Here is a 19,642-nt window from a genome sequence, read left to right as displayed (position 1 = left end):
TATTTCTAGTTCTAGATCCCTGAGGAATCGCCACACTGACTTCCACAATGGTTGAACTAGTTTACAGTCCCACCAACAGTATAAAAGTGTTCCTATTTCTCCACATCCTCTCCAGCACCTGTTGTTTCCTGTCTTTTGCTATTCTTATAAGATTGAATGGGTGCCTTGTACATACCTGAGGTTATATTGTAATTATTTACTATAGAATGTTAAGTTCCTAAGAATGAGGCATTGTATTCTGTTCATCCTGTTATTTCCTAGTACTGTAGTAAAGTGATTGTTCTATGCCATATTAAATCATCAAACTATGTGAAAATGCTTTTTTAAACTATAAAGAGATGTATAAATATAAGATCATATATTCCATAGTCATAGAAATAGACAACGTGGTGGTTTTCAGACTGTTTCTTAGAACCTAGGCTTCCAGAGGTGTCTCAGGGACTGCCCACACAGTTCCTGAGGTACACAAGGGAGAGAGAGATTCCAGACCCTATACCAGCACAATTCAATGAGAACAACCCCATTTATTTTACTTGTTTGGCTATGAAAAATGCTTGAAGAGTATTGTCTGATTTGTGTGTTTTTAAGCCATCATAATTTTGTCTTGTGATGATTTGTGTAATCCATTGTCCTTTATGATATTGACTTTTCCTATCTCCATTTAACAGACAGATGTGCTGGTGCTGAGCTGTGATCTGATAACAGACGTTGCCTTACATGAGGTTGTGGACCTGTTTAGAGCTTATGATGCATCACTTGCTATGTTGATGAGAAAAGGCCAAGATAGCTTAGAACCTGTTCCCGGTCAAAAGGGGAAAAAAAAAGCAGGTAAGGAAGATTGGAGTTTGTTTTGTTTGTTGAGTTTTCGTAATTATTATTCTCACTCATGCTTTCCCTGAAAAAACATTTATTAAGAGTCTACTATACATCACAGATTCTGTGCTAGGAGTTGATGACATAAAGTCAAATAAGACACAGTCCCTGAATGGAAAATGCTTATAACTATTGGTTAGATTCTTTAATGTCCTTTCGTATGCAGAGAGGAACATTCAGAACTATTTGCATTGTATTTAAGGCTCAAATAATTGAATACATGTATATAAGAAACAAACAAAAATCTAACTTAAAGTCAATTTTTAAAAATAGGCCAGGTGCGGTGGCTCACACCTGTGATCCCAGCACTTTGGGAGGCCGAGGCGGGGGGATCACAAGGTCAGGAGTTTGAGACCAGCCTGGCCAACATGGTGAAACCCCGTCTCTACTAAAAATACAAATATTAGCCGGGCGTGGTGGCGTGTGCCTGTAATCCCAGCTACTCAGGAGGCTGAGGGAGGAGAATTGCTTGAACCCAGGCGGGGGAGGTTGCAGTGTGCCGAGATTGCGCCACTGCACCCCAGCCTGGGCAACAGAGCAAGACTCCATCTCAGTGGGGGGAACAAAGGAATTAAAGTTACTATCACAAATTTAGTATGGCTGGTTCTTTTCAATGCTTCAGTCACCCTAAATGACCAATAAATGTGATAGTTGTTTCTTTTTCTTTTTCTTTCTTTTTTTTGAGATGGAGACTCGCTCTGTTGCCAGGCTGGAGTGCAGTGGCACCATCTCGGTTCACTCCAACCTCCACCTCCCGGGTTCAAGCGCTTCACCTGCCTCAGCCTCCTGAGTAGCTGGGACTACATGCACACGCCACCACACCCAGTTAATTTTCGTATTTTTAGTAGAGGCGGGGTTTCACTATGTTGGCCAGGATGGTCTCTTATCTCTTGACCTCGTGATCCACCTGCCTCTGTCTCCCAAAGTGCTAGGATTACAGGCATGAGCCACTGTGCCCAGCCGTTAGTTGTTAATCATACTTATCTTCCTAGGATTATAACATACTTATTTTGATACTTATTTTCCTAGGATTCTAGTAGTCCTTTTATGAGTTTAAATTTTCCTGAATGATGTGTTTTTTCCTTGAAGTTTTCCTCTGGAATGATGTATTCTTTAGGTTTTGCTTTGCCAGCATTATGTAACCACTATTTTGTCATTATTATATATTGGCATATTTTGCTACAATTATTAGACTATGTATAGCTTATTAATTTCTTACTATTATTAATAGAGCCACTGAGAGCCTTCATACTTAGGATTTGAATAATCTAGTTAATATTTGAGGACGTTTGGTTAAATTATAATTTTCCAGTATAACATTGAAGCTTGTTTCTAGTTGCTTTTTGTGTTCAGATCATCACTGCTGCAGATTAATTGTTGGATACTTTTTCTACATTATTATTATGTGATGATACTCATGCTGATCAGTCTTTTTGTTCTTCATATAGTTTCTGCTTTTGCAAGGTCTGGTTTACTTACAATTCCCTGTATTCATTCTTTTCTGCCTACGCAGATAGAAACAAATATATAACCAGATTTTATAAACAGATATATGTTTCATAATTAATTTTTTTGTTTCCTTTGTCTGTACTCTATTTATAAAAATCAATTAAAAATCAACTTATTCTTGTCATTAGAACTTTTCTTTAAATTTTCTCCCTTTTCATAGGCATTGATAGAACTTTTTAATACACTTTATATATAGTTTTTATCTCTTAAGTAACATTATAAATGCACAAATTTTCACAATTCCTTTTATTGTAATTTAACAATTTATAATTGTATAAATTTATGGGATACAAAGCAATGTTATAATTTATGTATACAATGTGGAATAATTAAATCAAACAAGTTAACATATCCATCCCTCAAATACTTAACATTTTTCATGGTGAGAACATTTGAAATTTACTCTCTTAGCAATTTTGAAATGTACCATACTCTATTGTTAACTATATTTACAACATAATTCTATTTTAAATTAACTGTAACTATTAGCTACCTACCATCCATTTTAAAATGTTTTCATGCTTAAATTGTCAGTTTGGCCAATGGAAGTCCTTTAAGCTGGATCCTTTATCCTCTTTGAAAAGTATGATGTATACTGGTAGCTTTCTACAGCGGGAGTGTGAGTATAGGAGGCAGAGAAGCAGATAGGACTGGAGAAGAGCCAGATATCAGACGAAAGAGTTTGAATTCTTGCCCAAAACAGTGAGGAAGTTGTTGAAGTAAACAAGATAGTGTCATAATTAGATTAGATTTATGTTTTAAGAAGATTTTTCTTTCCTTTTCTTTGTTTCTTTTTTTTTTTTTTTTGAGGAAGGGTCTTACTCTGTTGCTGAGGCTAGAGTGCAGTGGCTCAATCTTGGCTCGCTGCAACCTCCACTTCCCAGGCTCAAGCAATCCTCCCACCTCAGCCTCCCGAGTAGCTGGGACTATAGGCACTCGCCACCATGCCTGGCTAACTTTTTGTATTTTTTGTAGGGACAGGGTTTCACAATGTTGCTCAGGCTGTCTCGAACTCCCAAGCTCAAAAGCGATTTCCCTGCCTCAGCCTCCCAAAGTGCGGGATTACAGGCATGAGTCACCACACTTGGCCTCTTTCTTTCTTTCTTTCTTTCATTTTTTAAAGATACTGGGGGGCACCATGGCTCAGGACCGTAATCCTAGCACTTTGGGAAGCCGAGGCAAACAGATGGCTTGAGCCCAGGAGTTTGAGACCAGCCTGGGTAACATGGTGAAACCCCATCTCTACAAACAATTTTTTAAAAATTAGCTGGACATGGTGGCATATGAACCTCTAGTCCCAGCTACCTGGGAGGCTGAGGTGGGAGGATCACTTTAGCCCAGGATGTCGAGGCTACAGTGAGCCATGATCATGCCACTGCACTCCAGAGTCTCACTCTGTCCCAAAAAAACAGAGACAGAGAGAGAGAGAGCGGGGGAGAGAGAGAGAGAGAGAGAGAGAGATTAGGTCTCATTATGTTGCCCAGGCTGGTCTCAAACTCTTGACCTCAAGCAGTTCTCCCACCTCAGCCTGCCAAGTAGCTGGTATTACAGATACCAGCCATCACTCCTGGCTCAAGTTTTCATTCTTAATATGAAATTTTAAACTCCTCAATACCTATATTTTGTTACATTTGAAGGCTAAGATTCACCTAAATAACTGAGTTTTAAATTCCTCCCATAGAATGCTATGCATTTCCATCATAAGCATTTTTTAAAGAATCGTAAGTTTTTCAGATTATATATTTGGCATGCCTCTTGGCTGCTGTTGTGTGCCAGAACAGCCTGCAGTCCACTGTTTCCCAGATATTGTTTAATAGTCTAGATCTTCTAGACCCAACTTCCTCAAATGGTGTTCTTACTAACTTCTAGGGGAATGGCTAATCTCTGGATGTTTCTGGAGCCACCTTTCTTCCCCTTGCCACTTTCTTCTCAGAAGATTTATAGGAGATACAGATACTAAAGAGGGCAGGATCAAATTCATGTTTAGACTTTTTGGAGTATTTCATTCCTGCTATAAGTCTTTATACAGCTTCCTTGCCTGAAATGCTCTCTAGCCCCTTTCTCCTCCGAACACATATATTCCAAATCCAGCTTAGCCTTCAAGTTATTTTCTAAGACCTATCCTGACCTTTTAATATAAATTATATCCTTTTGTTTGCCTACATATAGCAGCCTGCTCTCTTATTTACTCTTTCCCCTACTGGACTATAAGCTCCGTAAGGGAAGGGATTATATCTGTTTTGTTTATTTTATTCCCAGCACCTGGCCCAGTTATGTCCCATGGTGAGCAATCAATAAATATTATTGAATGGCCTGCTTATAAAGGCAGCTCTTCTTGCCCCCCACCCCAGGTAAGTGAAGGTAGACCTGAGCACTAGCAGTTTAAAATCCTAAAGATGTTAGTCTGAGCTATAGTTGGATTCATAAGTAGGTATTACAAGAGCACGTGAGCTTGTAATGCTTTTAGCAATATGGATCTAGCAGACTGGTACTGACTACATTGTCTATTAATTTTATGTTTAGAAATGGTTTCAAGATTTTTAAATAAATACCTAACACTGTACAATGATTGTTAAGAGCACAAGGTCTATAGAGTTCAGACTGGGTTTCAGTTCTCAAAAGCTGTGGGATTTTGGGCAAATTACCTTGATCTTCATGAATTTTGTTTTCTTCTGTTATAAAGTGAGCCTGAATCCTTTCAGGATTTTTGTGAGAATTAAATGACATGTTTATAAGGCATGTGGCCCATTTGTTACCTGAAAGATAGTAGATGCTTAATAATTTGTAATTGCTATTGTAATTTGGTACTGAAACTTAACAAATCTCATTTAATAACTTTGTAAACATTCTATATCACATATTTATTTCATGTAAAATGGCAGTGCTTTAAAAACCGCAGAATATCAGTGTTTTTATTTGCATTTTTACCATAATAGCTTGTAAGTTTGAAGGGAAACTCATAGTGACAAATGTCTAGACAAGCCTCTTTGGAAGGCTCACATGTAACTTTTTTTGAGACAGAGTCTCATTCTGTTACCCAGGCTGGAGTGCAATGGCACGATCTTGGCTCACTGCAACTTCTGCCTCCCGGGTTCAAGCAATTCTCCTGCCTCAGCCTCCCGAATAGGTGGGTTTACAGGCGTCCACCACCACACCCAGCTAATTTTTTTTTTTTTTTGTATTTTTAGTAGAGATGGGCTTTCACCATGTTGGCCAGGCTGGTTTTGAACTCCTGACCTCAAGTGATCCACCTGCCTTGGCCTCCCAAAGGGCTAGGATTACAGCCATGAGCTACCGCGCCCGGCCCACGTGTAACTTTTCTAGTGATTCAAACAGCCCTGCTTTCTAGCATTTTCTAGAAGGTACCAACTGTTGAAAAAAAATTTTTTTCTCAGGAAAAAAATGGACAACTTAGAAGTGTAAGCAAGACCCAGAAACCCAGCTAAGGCTGTGCGGGGAAATGGGGTTCTAAACTCTGAGAAACCTCATTTCTTTTTTTTCATCAGTAGATACCATTATTATTCAGCCATTGTCTCACCATTGCTTGATACTACTTACTGAGTAAAAGGGTGAAGAGATCAGCTTACCACAGTTACTGAGTATGTATTATGCCAACTCCTAAACTAGGCACCAAGGCTATAGAAATGGAAAAAAAAAACCAAAATGCCACAATATTCCTACCCTCAAGGAGACATAAAAAAGTGTTCATTGTACTCTCCCCAGTCATAGGGCATTTTAAGAAACTTGGAACCTGATGGGGAAAATTAGATTAGGTATTGTGTTTTTAAAAGAATTTACAGGCTGGGCGCAGTGGCTTACGCCTGTAATCCCAGCAGTTTGGGAGGCCAAGGCGGGAGGATCATTTGAGGTCAGTAGTTTGAGACCAGCCTGACCAACATGGTGAAACCCTCTCTCTCTAAAAATACAAAAAAATTAGCTGGGTGTAGTGGCGCATGCCTGTAGTCCCAGCTACTCGGGAGGCTGAGGCAGGAGAATTGCTTGAACCCGGGAGGCAGAGGTTGCAGTGAGCCAAGATCACGCCACTGTATTCCACCCTGGGCAACAGAGCAAGACTCCATCTCCAAAAAAAAAAAAATTTATAAAAGCCTCTCATTTGTAATTGTTTACATTCACAAACATCAAACAGTAAAGACAACACATAGAAAGAGAATTTGAGTGATACTGTATATACATGTATATCTTAAACTTGCAATAATATGTAAAAATAATTTCTGTTTTCCATCCCTTGTTAGAAACTTTCCTTTTCTTAATTTCAGTGAGAAGATAATATATTTATATTGCTTTATTGCAGATAATATGTTTAGTAGGGGGCTTTTTTTTCCTGTACATTCCTCTATGTAATTGTTTAATACTATTATGATTTAATGACACAAATAATTGATTATTGTCTCTATAGTTCCACTTTATCTCTTGGAATACTTGAAATGGAAAATGTTCTAGGAAACTTTATTTAACCAATCCAATTCACTGTAGTATTTCCCAAACTCCTCAGTTCTCAGAGTTATATAGCCTTGGCCCAGACTAGAATCAGTACATGTTAATGTACTTCAGAACCATGAGTGAAAACTCTTACTTGGCTGTCACCTCTTAATCGGCTTAGCTCCCTCTGCACTAACAGATGTTGGCAGGCAGTTCTGAGCCTGTACAGTATTTCTTTTGCTACAACTTTCTTTATTTCCCTTGAAGCTGTACTACCAAAAAAAACCTGTTTGGGCTTCTGTGTTAACTATTTTCTGCTCTCAGTCTTCCAAATCCCACCCCATTTTAAAAAACAACTTAAAGTGGGCCAGGCGTGGTAGCTCACGCCTATAATCCCAGCACTTTGGAGGCTGAGGCCGGGAATTCAAGACCAGTCTGGCCAACATGGTGAAACCCTGTCTCTACTAAAATACAAAAATTAGCTGGGCGTGGTGGTGGGTGCCTGTAATCCCAGCTACTTGGGAGGCTAAGGCAGGAGAATCGCTTGAACCTGGGAGGCGGAGGTTGTAGTGAGCTGGGATCACCACTGCACTCCAGCCTGGGCAACAAGAACAAAACTCCTTCTCAAAATAAATAAATAAATAAATAATAATAACAAATTTAAAAAATTAAAAAAACAAAATAAAAATAAAGTGACTTGAAATTCCTACATACTCAAAATTGAATTTGTTTTGTTTTGTTTTGTTTTTGAGACAGAGTCTCTGTCACCCAGGCTAGATCGCAGTGGCGCAATCTTGGCTCACTGCAACCTCCGCCCTCTGAGTTCAAGCGATTCTCCTGCCTCATCCTCCCGAGTAGCTGGGATTACAGACTCCTGCCACTGCACCCAGCTAATTTTTTGTATTTTTTAGTAAAGACGGGGTTTTACCATCTTGGCCAGGCTGGTCTTGAACTCCTTACCTCGTGATCCACCTGCCTCAGCCTCCCAAAGTTCTGGGATTACAGGTGTGAGCCACTGCGCCCAGCCTGTTTCGCTCTTGTTGCCCAGGTTGGAGTGCAATGGCACAATCTCAGCTCACTGCAACCTCCACCTCCTGGATTCAAGTGATTCTCTTGCCTCAGCCTCCCGAGTAGCTGGGATTACAGGCATGTGTCATCATGCCTGGCTAATTTTGTATTTTTAATAGAGATGGGGTTTCTCCATTTCGGTCAGGCTGGTCTCAAACTCCCAACCTCAGGTGATCTTCCCGCCTCGGCCTCCCAAAGTGCTGGGATTACAGGTGTGAGCCACCGTGCCCAGCCATAATTTTCTTATTTACCAAGTTTTTTTGTTTTTTAACCCATTTATGGCCTAATAGCATTTTGTGGACAGTTGCTCAAGATGACATCAGTGGTAAGTGGTAAGAGCCAGAACTCGAACCCATGCCTTCTGATTCCATAACCTGTGCTTTCTATTTCTTTTTTGAATTTAGTTTTTATCTTTATCAAAGTTTTATATGCCCAAAATTTAAAGAGTATCTAATTATCTAAGATATATTATAATAAATAGCAGCCCCTCACCCTATCTATCCTCACCCCACTTAGTGATGCCACTTTCAACATTTCTAGCTAATTTTTTGTATTTAACTCCATATCTCCAAATAACATGCCTTTATTTACTGTGTCTTAATTTTTTTAGCTTTAAGAATTATCTGTTCACTTCTTACTATAGAATGTAAAGATTTGGTTCTATTTTACCACATGCTCTGCCCCCACTGCATGTATGCAACCTTATATTCGGCCCAATTTCCTAATATAATTATTCATATTGTATTATTAATTAACTGAATATTTTATGTTTATATTATCATGACTGTATAAATAGTATTCACAGTTGAGTCTTGTAGTATATGATTACTTTTCTCTTTCCTCCTGTTGTTTTCCTAAAGATTGTCTTGTTTTTTCATTTGCTTGTTTTTTATGTATTTATCACTAATTCAACCCAAGCTCCAATTGTGTGAATTTCCTCGCCTTACATTGCAACACACTAGATGTCCTCTCAGTTTCAAATTCTTCAAGGTACCTCTCCTAAAGCTTTTCTAATCTGAGTTAGTTGCCCTGCAGTAGAGCTGTCATTTTAGGTTCACCCTTCACTGTCATATCTTGAACCTCATGTTTTCTTCTTTCTTACTTTATACCCACATTTTCTGTAGGACACATCCTCTGAAAGCCTCCTGAGATAGAGATTGTGAGAAGTAAATTTTTGAACTTTTGTATCCCTGAAAATGTCTTTATTCTGCCCACATATTTGTTTCATATTTTGGCTGGATATAAACTTCTCTTGGAAATCATATCCCCTCAAAATTTTGAAGGTTTTTTTTGTTTTGTTTTGTTTTACTCTCTTCTAGCTTTTCTTTTAAGAAGTCCAACATCATTCTGATTCTTGATTCTTTGCATGAAACACTTTTTTCCTCTTTTTCTTGGGATGGGAGGGGGAGCTTATAGCATCTTTTTGTTTCCAAAGTTCTTCAAATGAGAACACTTAAAATCTACTCTCTTAGGAATTTTCAAGAATACAATACATCGTTACTAACTAGTCGCCAGGTTGTATTAGGTCTCTTCATGAGCTTATTCCTCCTAAGTGAAATTTTGTATTCTTTGACAAAGGTCTCACAATAGTTTTTTGTTTGTTTGTTTGTTTATCACATAGTATTCCTAAGCAGACTTCCATGCAAGTACTAACTAGGCCTGATGCTGCATAGATCAGATGAGATCAGATACCTTCAGGGTGATATGGCCGTAGACCCCCCACCCCCACCCAGTAGTCTAAATTTCTGGTTTCTTTTTCTTGTCTTACTGTGCTGGCCAGGACCTCCAGTAAAATTATGTGTACAAATGATACTAGTTGGCACCCTTTTCTCATTCCTGATTTTGAAAGGAATATTTTCAACATCTCTCCAGTTAAAATGATGCTTATTACTATAGGGGTGTGTGTGTGTGTGTGTGTGTGTGTGTGTGTGTTCGTTTTGAGACAGTCTGTCTCTGTTGTCCAGGCTAGAGTGCAGTGGCACAATCTTGGCTCACTGCAACCTTCGCCTCCTGGGTTCAAGCAATTCTCCTGCCTCAACCTCCCAAGTAGCTGGAATTACAGGCATGTGCCACCATGCCCAGCTAATATTTGTGTTTTGGTGTGAGGTTTCACCATGTTAGCCAGGCTGATCTTGAGCTCCTAGCCTCAAATGATCCACCTGCCTTGGCCTCCCAAAGTGCTGGGATTATAGGCATGAGCCACCATGCCCAGCCTACTATACATTTTTATAGGTACTTGTCATCAGATTGAGAAAGTTCCTTTCTAGTTCTGATTTATTGGGAGTTTCTTGGCCTAAGGATATAAATTTTATCAGATGCTTTTTCTGCATCTATCAAGTGGTATATGGTTTTTTCTCTGATGATGTGATGATGATACCTGGGTACCTGGGATAAACCCAACTTGGTCATGGCTTATCCTTTTACACGTTGTGTTAGTTTTTACTACATAACAAACGTTCCTAAACTCTAGTGGCTTAAAACGACAAACATTTACTTGCTTATGAGTCTGTAGGTTGGCAGTTTGGCCTAAGTGTAGCCAAGATGGCTCATCTCTGTTCAAGTGATATCAGCTAGTGTTTTAACAATTAATTACTTATAAAAGTTGCCACACATTTAACAGTTTAAAACAACACTGTGGGCCAAGAATCTAGGCATGGCTTAGCTGGTCCACCAGAGTCTTTCAGAAGTCTGCAGTCAAGATGTCAGCTAGGGCTGGAGTCTCATCTGAAGGCTCAACTGGGAAGGGATTTGGTTCCAAGCTTACTTGGTTATTGGGAGAATTTCATTTCCCTAGGACTGTTGGACTGAACCTCAGTTTCCACCACACTGTTGGCCAGAAGCCACCCTCCTTTCTTTATCACTTGGGCCTTTCCAACATGGAAACTTACTTCATCAAAGCCAGCAAGGGAGAAACTCTTCTAGAAAGGCAGAAGTCACAATCTTATGTAACCTAATTATAGAAGTAACATTTTATTACCTTTGCCACATTCTGTTGGTTAGAAGCAAGTCACTAGGCCAGCCCACATTCAAGAAGAAGGGATATACAAGGATGTGAATACCAGGAGGCAACCATCATTCTTATCTTAGTCTCCTGTAACCGGGCTAATTAATATGTATAGAGCCTTGGCTGGGCACAGTGGCTTACACCTGTAATCCCAGCACTTTGGGAGGTGGGTGGGTCACCTAAGGTCAGGAGTTTGAGACCAGCCTGGCCAACATGGCAAAACCCCATTTCTACTAAAAATGCAAAAATTAGCTGGACGTGGTAGCACATGCCTGTGGTCCCAGCTACTTGGGAGGTTGAGGCAGGAGAATTGCTTGAACCCGAGAGGTGGAGGTTGCAGTGAGCCAATATTGTGCCACTGCACTCTAGCCTGGGCGACAGAGCAAGACTGCACCTTGAAAAAAAAGAAAAAATATATGAGAGCCTCAGCCTTGACAGCTAGATTTTTCTTTTCATCTAGTCTCTTACCATCCAGAGGGTTAGCCCAGGCTTGTTTACAAGGTAGCAGCAGCAGGTTCTAAGCATGACAGCAGAAGCTACAAAGTCTCTTGAAGCCTAAACTCAGAACACACACTGTCACTTCAGCTGTGCTCTGTTAGTTCAAAGCTAGTTACGGAGCAACTCCAGATATAAAGGATAGAGAACTAACCTTACCTTTGGATAGGAGGAGCTCCAACAAGTCTGTGACCCTTTTTAATCTACTCGACATACTATTTTGACCTGCTAATGAGTAAATTTGCATGTTCCTTTCTCATAATATCCTTGCCTGGTTTTGGCATCAGGATCATGCTGGCCTTATAAAATGAGTTGGAATTCCTAACTCTAGACATAGCACCTGCCATAGGGTAGGTGTACAAAGATATTTATTGGTAGAATGAATCAATCAATGAATGAATGGATAAGCAAAATGCCTGTAGATGAGACAGAAGAATCAGTCAGAAAAGTAAAAATCAACTAGGGGAAAAAATGTGAATACTTGAGTATGACAGATTTTTTTTTAATAGAAGTTCAGTTTTGTCTGCTTTCTTAAGTTTGTGTAGCCTTTCTTCTTAGGAAGACATTCTACAATTACCTGCTCTGCTCCCATAGTGAAATTCCTATTTTGCTAAAGCAGAACAGAAAGAAACCTTTCCAAGTTTCTATAATTTGTATCACATTCTGAAGTCCCAGTTACTATAATAGCTGCAAAGAAGCAATACAAGGTGGAGGGTCTGAGAGGGAGAGAAAAATGACTAAAGTGCAACATAGCTGAAAAATTGGCTGGATGGAAATTATTGCTCCCAGGACATCAGTGATTCAAGGTTTCTGTGAGCCTTAGGTCTTGGGTAGGGGAAGCATTCCAAATTATATCCAAAAATAACATCTCTGTGTTTCTTTTTTAAATGGCTGGCTCATAATGAGACCCTTACAGACTTTGTTACATTCTCAAGTTTCCATGTAATGTATAAGTTGATATATGTCTAAGCTGCTATGTGGCATTTGAAATTCTCTGCAAAATTTAGCTTCAGATTGGCAGCATTTGCTCTTCCTTTTTTGGATTTCATTTGGTTATTGAACTAAAAAACCCCAACATATAATTTTTTATAATTGTTTTTCCTCATTTATATTCAAACACTGCATATAAGATGACCAGAGACCATCTGATTGGTGATCTTGAATACTTTCAAATACCTGAGCTAAACATATTGCACAATCGAATAATATATTTGGTTATAGGTATACAGGCAGCTTTAGCCAACAGTGAAACATACTCTGTTATTTAGCAGCCATTGTCTGTCAGTAGGAAGCAAATTCATCTTTACAGGTCTCATTTTTCCTAGAGCTAAACTTTCTGTTTCTCCTATGTAAAGAGGTATTGAGGCATTGCTTTATGTGGTTGTTGTGAGGATTAAATTAGAGGGTGTATTTTGTTTAATTTTTAAACTTAACATTTTATTTAATGTTTTAGTTAATAACACTATTATAAATGCTTTACAAATATTCACTTAATCTGCATAATAAACCTGTGAGACAAAGACTATTATTATCCCCATTTTATAGATGACACTGAGGAACAGAGAGGTTAAGTAACTTGCTCTAACATAAACTGGTAATTGGCTGAGCTGGGATTCATACCCAGGCGGTCTGGCTCCAGAAGTTCTGTTCTTAATCATTCTGCTATTTTGTCACTATGAGAAAATGTTTCTGTAAGCTATAGATACTGTACAGATGTTAGTAGCACATATTATTAAGTATATAACACTGTACTAGATGTTATGGGAGATAGAAAAGAATCAGAAGCCTGCCTTTGAAAAGTTTATAATCTAGTCGGGGAAGAGAAGTATGACATAGAAAATAGCAATAATATAGCAGCGTGTAAGATCACTGTCTACCAAGACCTCTTCACACATAATAAAATATACACTACCCATAGCATAGAATCTACTGCCTGTAGTTAATGTTGGTTAAATGTGGATGACTTTAAATAATATTATTCCCATTTTCACAGTAAGAAGACCTAGGTTATTATTTGCAAAGAGAAAATTCTTTTTAAAAAAATGAAGTGCCCTAAATAAATAAACTTTATTTATTTATTTATTTATTTATTTATTTATTTATTTATTTATTTTTTATTTATTTATTTATTTATTTATTTATTTATTTATTTATTTATTTATTTATTGCGATGGAGTCTCGCTCTGTTGCCCAGGCTGGAGTGCAGTGGCGTGATCTCAGCTCACTGCAGCCTCTGCCTCCCAAGTTCAAGTGATTCTCCTGCCTCAGACTCCCAAGTAGCTGGGATTACAGGCACCTGCCACCACACTCGGCAGCTGATTTTTTTATTTTTAGTAGAGATGAGTTTCACCATGTTGGCCAGGCTGGTCTGGAACTCCTGACCTCAGGTGATCCACCTGCCTCGGCCTCCCAAAGTGCTGGGATTACAGGGTGAGCCACAATGCCCGGCCTATTTATTTATTTTTGAGAGAAGGTCTTGGTCTGTCACCCAAGCTGGAGTGCAGTACAGCAGTCATGGCTCACTGCAGCCTTAGCCTCCCAGGCTAAAGGGAAGCCCTCAGCTTCCTCACTATAGGTTCATGCCACCATGCCCAGCTAATTTTTTTATTATTTGTAGAGATGAGGTCTTGCAGTGTTGCCCAGGCTGATCTCAAATTCCTGGGCTCAAGTTAATGCTTCCGCCTCAGCCTCCCAAAGTGCTGGAATTACAGGCATGAACCACTGCCCAGCCACGCTCTCTTTCTTTGTAATATATATTCAATATATATAATGCATACATAATATATGTAATTATTATTTTCTGAGCTATCTGAGAAGTTGTAGATATGATTTCCCTTTGCCTTTAAATATATCAATATGTATTTCCTTGCTCTCCTCCAAAAATGATAGTCTCTCAAGACAGGAAATTACATTGGTACCATACTTTAACATACAGACCTTGTTTAAACTTCACCAATTAACTTAACAATATCCTTTAGAGCGGTACGAAACAAATTTGATCACCCATGTTTTAAACACCATGGCATGTGCTATAGGACACTCATTGGTATAGTTTGGATGTTCCCCCAAATCTGTTGTTGAAATGTAATCCCCAGTGTCGGAGGTAGGGCCTGGTGGGAGGTGTTTGGGTCATGGGTGCAGATCCCTCATGGCTTGGTGCTGTTCTTGTGATAGTGAGTGAGTTCTCATTTAAAGGTGTATGGCATCTCGTCCCCAGCTCTCTCTTATTCCCTCTCTTGCCATGTGACCAGCCTGCTCTCGCTTTACCTTCTGCCATGAGTAAAAAGTTCCCTGAGGCTTCCCCAGAAACCTCCTATATGCTTCCTGTATACCCTGCAGAACCATGAGACAATTATAAATTATAAATCTTTCTTTGTAAATTACCTTGTCGCAGATTCTTTATAGTAACGCAAAATGGCCTAACACACTTATTATGGCTCCTCTCTCATCTCAATCCTGTTTTTTTTTTTTTTTTTTTTTTGAGATGGAATCTCACTGTGTCACCCAAGCTGGAGTGCACTACAGTGGCACAGTCTCAGCTCACTGCAACCTCCACCTCCCGGGTTCAAGTAATTCTCCTGCCTCAGCCTCTCAAGCAGCTGGGACTACAGGGCGTACCACCACACTCGGCTAATGTTTGTATTTTCAGTAGAGACAGTCTTTTGCCATGTTGGCCAGGCTGGTCTCAAAGTCCTGACCCCAGGTGATCCACCCACCTCGGCCTCCCAAAGTGTTGGGATTACAGCCGTGAGCCACTGCACCCACCCTTCAATCCTGTGTTGTTTCCAAGAGCACTGAGCAGATACTGTGTTCCCTGGTGTATTCATACAGGCAGGGCAAATGGCTTTATTTCATTTTTTTTTTCTTTTGTATGATTCAGTGGAGCAGCGTGACTTCATTGGAGTGGACAGCACAGGAAAGAGGCTGCTCTTCATGGCTAATGAAGCAGACTTGGATGAAGAGCTGGTCATTAAGGGATCCATCCTACAGAAGTAAGCCCTAGGGTTTTTTCTTCTGGCAATTCTCCTTGTCTTAAAACAAAATAAAACCACCCAGTTGATGGGAAAGTGGGAATGAAAACTAGACTATACTGTGTGAAATTGACAAAAGTATGTGAATATTTTTCCCATGAGACAGGATGAAGGCTTTTCTTCACTGCATAAGCCTGTTTCCCTATCTTTTCTTGCCAAGGTAGAGCCAAATCGTGCGAAAGAGTAAAGCAAAGCAGCTGTGAGGAGAACAGGACTGTCTTTCTGACAGTGTTATAAACCCCCTTTTAAAAAAAAGTGGTAAAAAAAAAACACATAACATAAAATGTGCCATTCTAACCTTTGTTTTTTTGTTTTGTTTTGGTTTGGTTTGGTTTGGCTTTGGTTTTTGTTTTTCATTTTTTGAGATGGAGTCTCACTGTGTCACCCAGGCTGGAGTGCAGTAGTGCAATCTTGGCTCACTGCGACCTCCGCCTCGTGGGTTCAAGTGATTCTCCTGCCTCAGCCTCCTGAATAGCTGGGATTACAGGTATGCGCCACCACGCCCAGCTAATTTTTGTATTTTTAGTAGAGATGGAGTTTCACCATGTTGGCCAGGCTGGTCTTGAACTCCTGACCTCAAGTGATCTGCCCACCTCGGCCTCCCAAAGTGCTGGGATTACAGGTTCAAACGTATCTCAAACCATTCCTCTTTGTCAATAATTTGATTTTCAGTGAGCCACCGTGTGGCCCATTCTAAGTGGCCTTTTTTTTTTTTGAGAGGGAGTCTTGCTCTGTTTCCCAGGCTGGAATGCAATGACGCAGTCTTGGCTCACTGTAACCTCCACCTCCCAGGTTCAAGCAATTTTCCTGCCTCAGCCTCCCAAGCAGCTGGGACTACAGGCGTATGCCACCACACCCAGCTAATTTTTGTATTTTTAGTAGATATGGGGTTTCACCATATTGGCTGGGCTGGTATTGAACTCCTGACCCGTAGTCCACTCGCCTCAGCCCCCAAAGTGCTGGGGATTACAGGCATGAGCCACCGCACTCAGCCCTAAGTGGCCATTTTTAAGTGAACAGTTGAGTAGTGTTAAATGTGTTCACATTGTGGTGAAACAGATCTCGAGAACTTTCATCTTGCAAATCTGAAATTCTATACCTATCAAACAACAGCTCCCCATTTTTTTCTCCCCACAAGGCCTTGCTACCCATGATTCTACTTTAAATATCTCATCTAAGTGAAATCATACAATATTTGTCTTTTTGTGACTGGCTTATTTTACTTAGCATAATGTCCTCAAGGTTTGTCCATGCTGTAGCATATAACAGATTTCGTTTTTTTTAAGGCTGAATAATATTCCATTGTATGTATGTACCACATTTTGTCATCCATTTATCTTCTGACAGACATTTGAGTTGCTGCCACCTCTTGGCTATTGTGAATAGTGCTGCAGTGAATGTGGGTGTACAGACATCTCTTCAAGACCTTGCTTTCAGTTCTTTTGGATATATATTTAGAAGTGGGATTACTGGATCATATGGTAGAGAACTATGATGTTTAATTTTCTGAGGAAGCTACATATACTGTTTCCATGGCATTTTCACTATTTTACAATCCCACCAACAGTGCATAAGAGCCCCAGTTTCTTCACACCAGTACTTACATGGTAGCTGGTCTGATACAGAAGGAAAAGAGACAATTCATTTATGTTATATCAAAACAAATAAAACATCTGGGCAGAGCCATGACTCAAGCATGAGTAAGCTCAAAAGAATCAGAATGTCAGCTGCACAAATATACTACAGAAAACAAAATGAAAGCAAGAAAAATGTCCTGTAAAAGACAAATAAGCTATCCTGAAAAGAATATAACTCAAGAAACAGAAGAAATTTTCTTAGAACTATGCAACTATATAACCATAAAACTACTTATTACAACATGAATTTAATAAATAAAAGTTCAGTAATGAGATGATAAAAAAGAGGATATTACAGAAGTAAAAAAAAAAAAGAGGATTGGCCAGGCACAGTGGCTCATGCCTATAATCCCAGCACTTTGGGAGGCAGAGGCAGGTGGATCACAAGGTCAGGAGATCGAGACCATCCTGGCTAACACAGTGAAACCCCGTCTCTACTAAAAATACAAAAATTAGCCAGGCATGGTGGCATGTGCCTGTAGTCCCAGCTACTTGGGAGGCTGAAGCAGGAGAATTGCTTGAACCCAAGAGGCAGGGGTTGCAGTGAGCCTAGATTGCGCCATTGCACTCCAGCCTGGGTGACAGAGTGATACTTGGTCTCAAAAAACAAAAACAAACAAAAAAAGGATTAAATGATTACAGAGTTAATAAATTTTAAAATAGCAAAAGAATGGCATAGACACCACTGAAAATCAAATTATTGACAAAGAGGAATGGTTTGAGATATCAGTGATCTAGGTAAAAAAGAAAATCGTTTAAGAAATTAGAATCTGGCTGGGCGCGGTGGCTCACGCCTGTAATCCCAGCACTTTGGGAGGCCTAGGCGGGCGGATCACGAGGTCAGGAGATCAAGACCATCCTGGCTAACACGGTGAAACCCTGTCTCTACTAAAAATACAAAAAGTTAGCCGGGCGTGGTGGCGGGCACCTGTAGTCCCAGCTACTCAGGAGGCTGAGGCAGGAGAATGGCATGAACCTCGGAGGCAGAGCTTGCAGTGAGCCAAGATCGCACCACTGCACTCCAGCCTGGGTGACACAGCGAGACTCTGTCTCAAAAAAAAAAAAAAGAAAGAAAGAAAGAAAGAAAGAAAGAAAGAAAGAAATTAGAATCTCTGAGGTTGGAGGATCGCTTGAGCCTAGGAGGTTGAGGCTGCAGTGAGCCATGACTGTACTACTGCACTCCAGGCTGGGTGACAGAGTGAGACCCTGTCTCAAAAAAATGAAAGAAAGAAAGAGAGAGAGAAAGAGAAGGAGGGAGGGAGGAAGGAAGGGAGGGAAAGAAAGAAATTAGAATCTCATAGAAATGAAATACAAAGATGATTAAATGTAATTAATGAATTAATGCCTCTGAATTAGAACATGGATTTCTAGAAAGAAAGAAATGAAGGGAGAAGAAAACATCAGTGAAATTATTTTTAAAATTTTCTGAGGATAAAAGGAGCTGGGTTTCTAGACTGAAAGGAAACTGAGTTCCCAGTAAAATGGAGAAAAGAAACATACCAAGGTTATCATTAGGAAATTTTATAACTGCTAACAAAGAGCTCTTCCAATCTTCCGGAGAGGAGGGAGGATATCGTATACAAAGGAATTAAAATAGCTTTGAACTTCCTAACATCAACACTGGCAACTATAAACAATGCCTTTAACATTCTTATTTCTATCTAACCAAACAATCAATCAAATATGAGAGTAGAATGAGAACTTTTTAGACATTTGTTTTCCATAAATCTATTTTGAGAAAGCTACTAGACAAGGATGCCCACTTTCACTGCTGTTACCCAGCATAGTACTGGACATCCTAGCTAGAGCAGTCAAACAAGAGAAGGAAATAACGGGCATCTAAATTGGAAAGGAAGAAGTCAAATTATCTGTGTTTACAGATGATATAATCTTGTATTTGGAAAAACCTAAAGACTCCATGAGAAAACTATTAGAACTGGTAAATATAGTAAAGTTTCAGGATACAAAATCAATATATGAAAATCAGTAGTATTTCTATATGCTAACAGCAAAGGATCTGAAAAAGAATTAGCCGGGCATGGTGGTATGTGCCTGTAGTCCCAGCTACTTGGGAGGCTAACGCATGAGAAGTACTTGAAGCTGGGAGGCAGAGGTTTCAGTGAGCCGAGATGGTGCCGCTACACTCCAGCCTGGGCAACAGAGCAAGACTCAGTCTCAAAAAAAAAAAAATCTGAAAAAGAAATCAAGAAAGTAATTCTATTACAATAGCTACAAATAAAATAAAATACCTGGGGATTAACTTAACCAAAGAAGCAAAAGTTCTCTACAATGAAAATTATAAAATATTGATGCAAGAATTTGAAGAGGACACAAAAAATGGAAAGATATTCCATGTTCATGGATTGAAAAAATCAGTATTGTTACAATATCCGTACTCCTCAAAGCAATCTACAGATTTTTTTTTTTTTTTCCTTGAGACAGAGTCTCACTCTATATCCCAGGCTAGAGTGCAGTGGTGTGATCTCAGCTCACTGCAACCTCCACCTCCTGGGCTTAAACGATTCTCCTGCCTCAGCCACCCAAGTAACTGGGATTACAGGCGCCCACCACCATGCCCAGCTAAT

At 39.7% G+C, this 19,642-nt stretch overlaps 1 protein-coding gene across 1 annotated transcript in view; it reads left to right on the top strand.

Moving 5' to 3' along the window:
• Positions 1-19,642, top strand: part of EIF2B3 (eukaryotic translation initiation factor 2B subunit gamma) — a 135,058-nt gene that overhangs the window by 39,622 nt on the left and 75,794 nt on the right. The window contains exons 4-5 of the mRNA XM_032160632.2: positions 669-828; positions 15,270-15,381. Coding sequence (XP_032016523.1) covers positions 669-828; positions 15,270-15,381 — 272 coding nt within the window. The remainder of the gene's footprint in view (positions 1-668; positions 829-15,269; positions 15,382-19,642) is intronic.

This window comes from Hylobates moloch, unplaced genomic scaffold (assembly GCF_009828535.3).
Source record: "Hylobates moloch isolate HMO894 unplaced genomic scaffold, HMol_V3 SCAFFOLD_8, whole genome shotgun sequence".
Taxonomy (NCBI): Eukaryota; Metazoa; Chordata; class Mammalia; order Primates; family Hylobatidae; genus Hylobates; species Hylobates moloch.
Note: the sequence above shows the minus strand (reverse complement) of the source record. Positions and strands in the feature narration are given on the sequence as shown.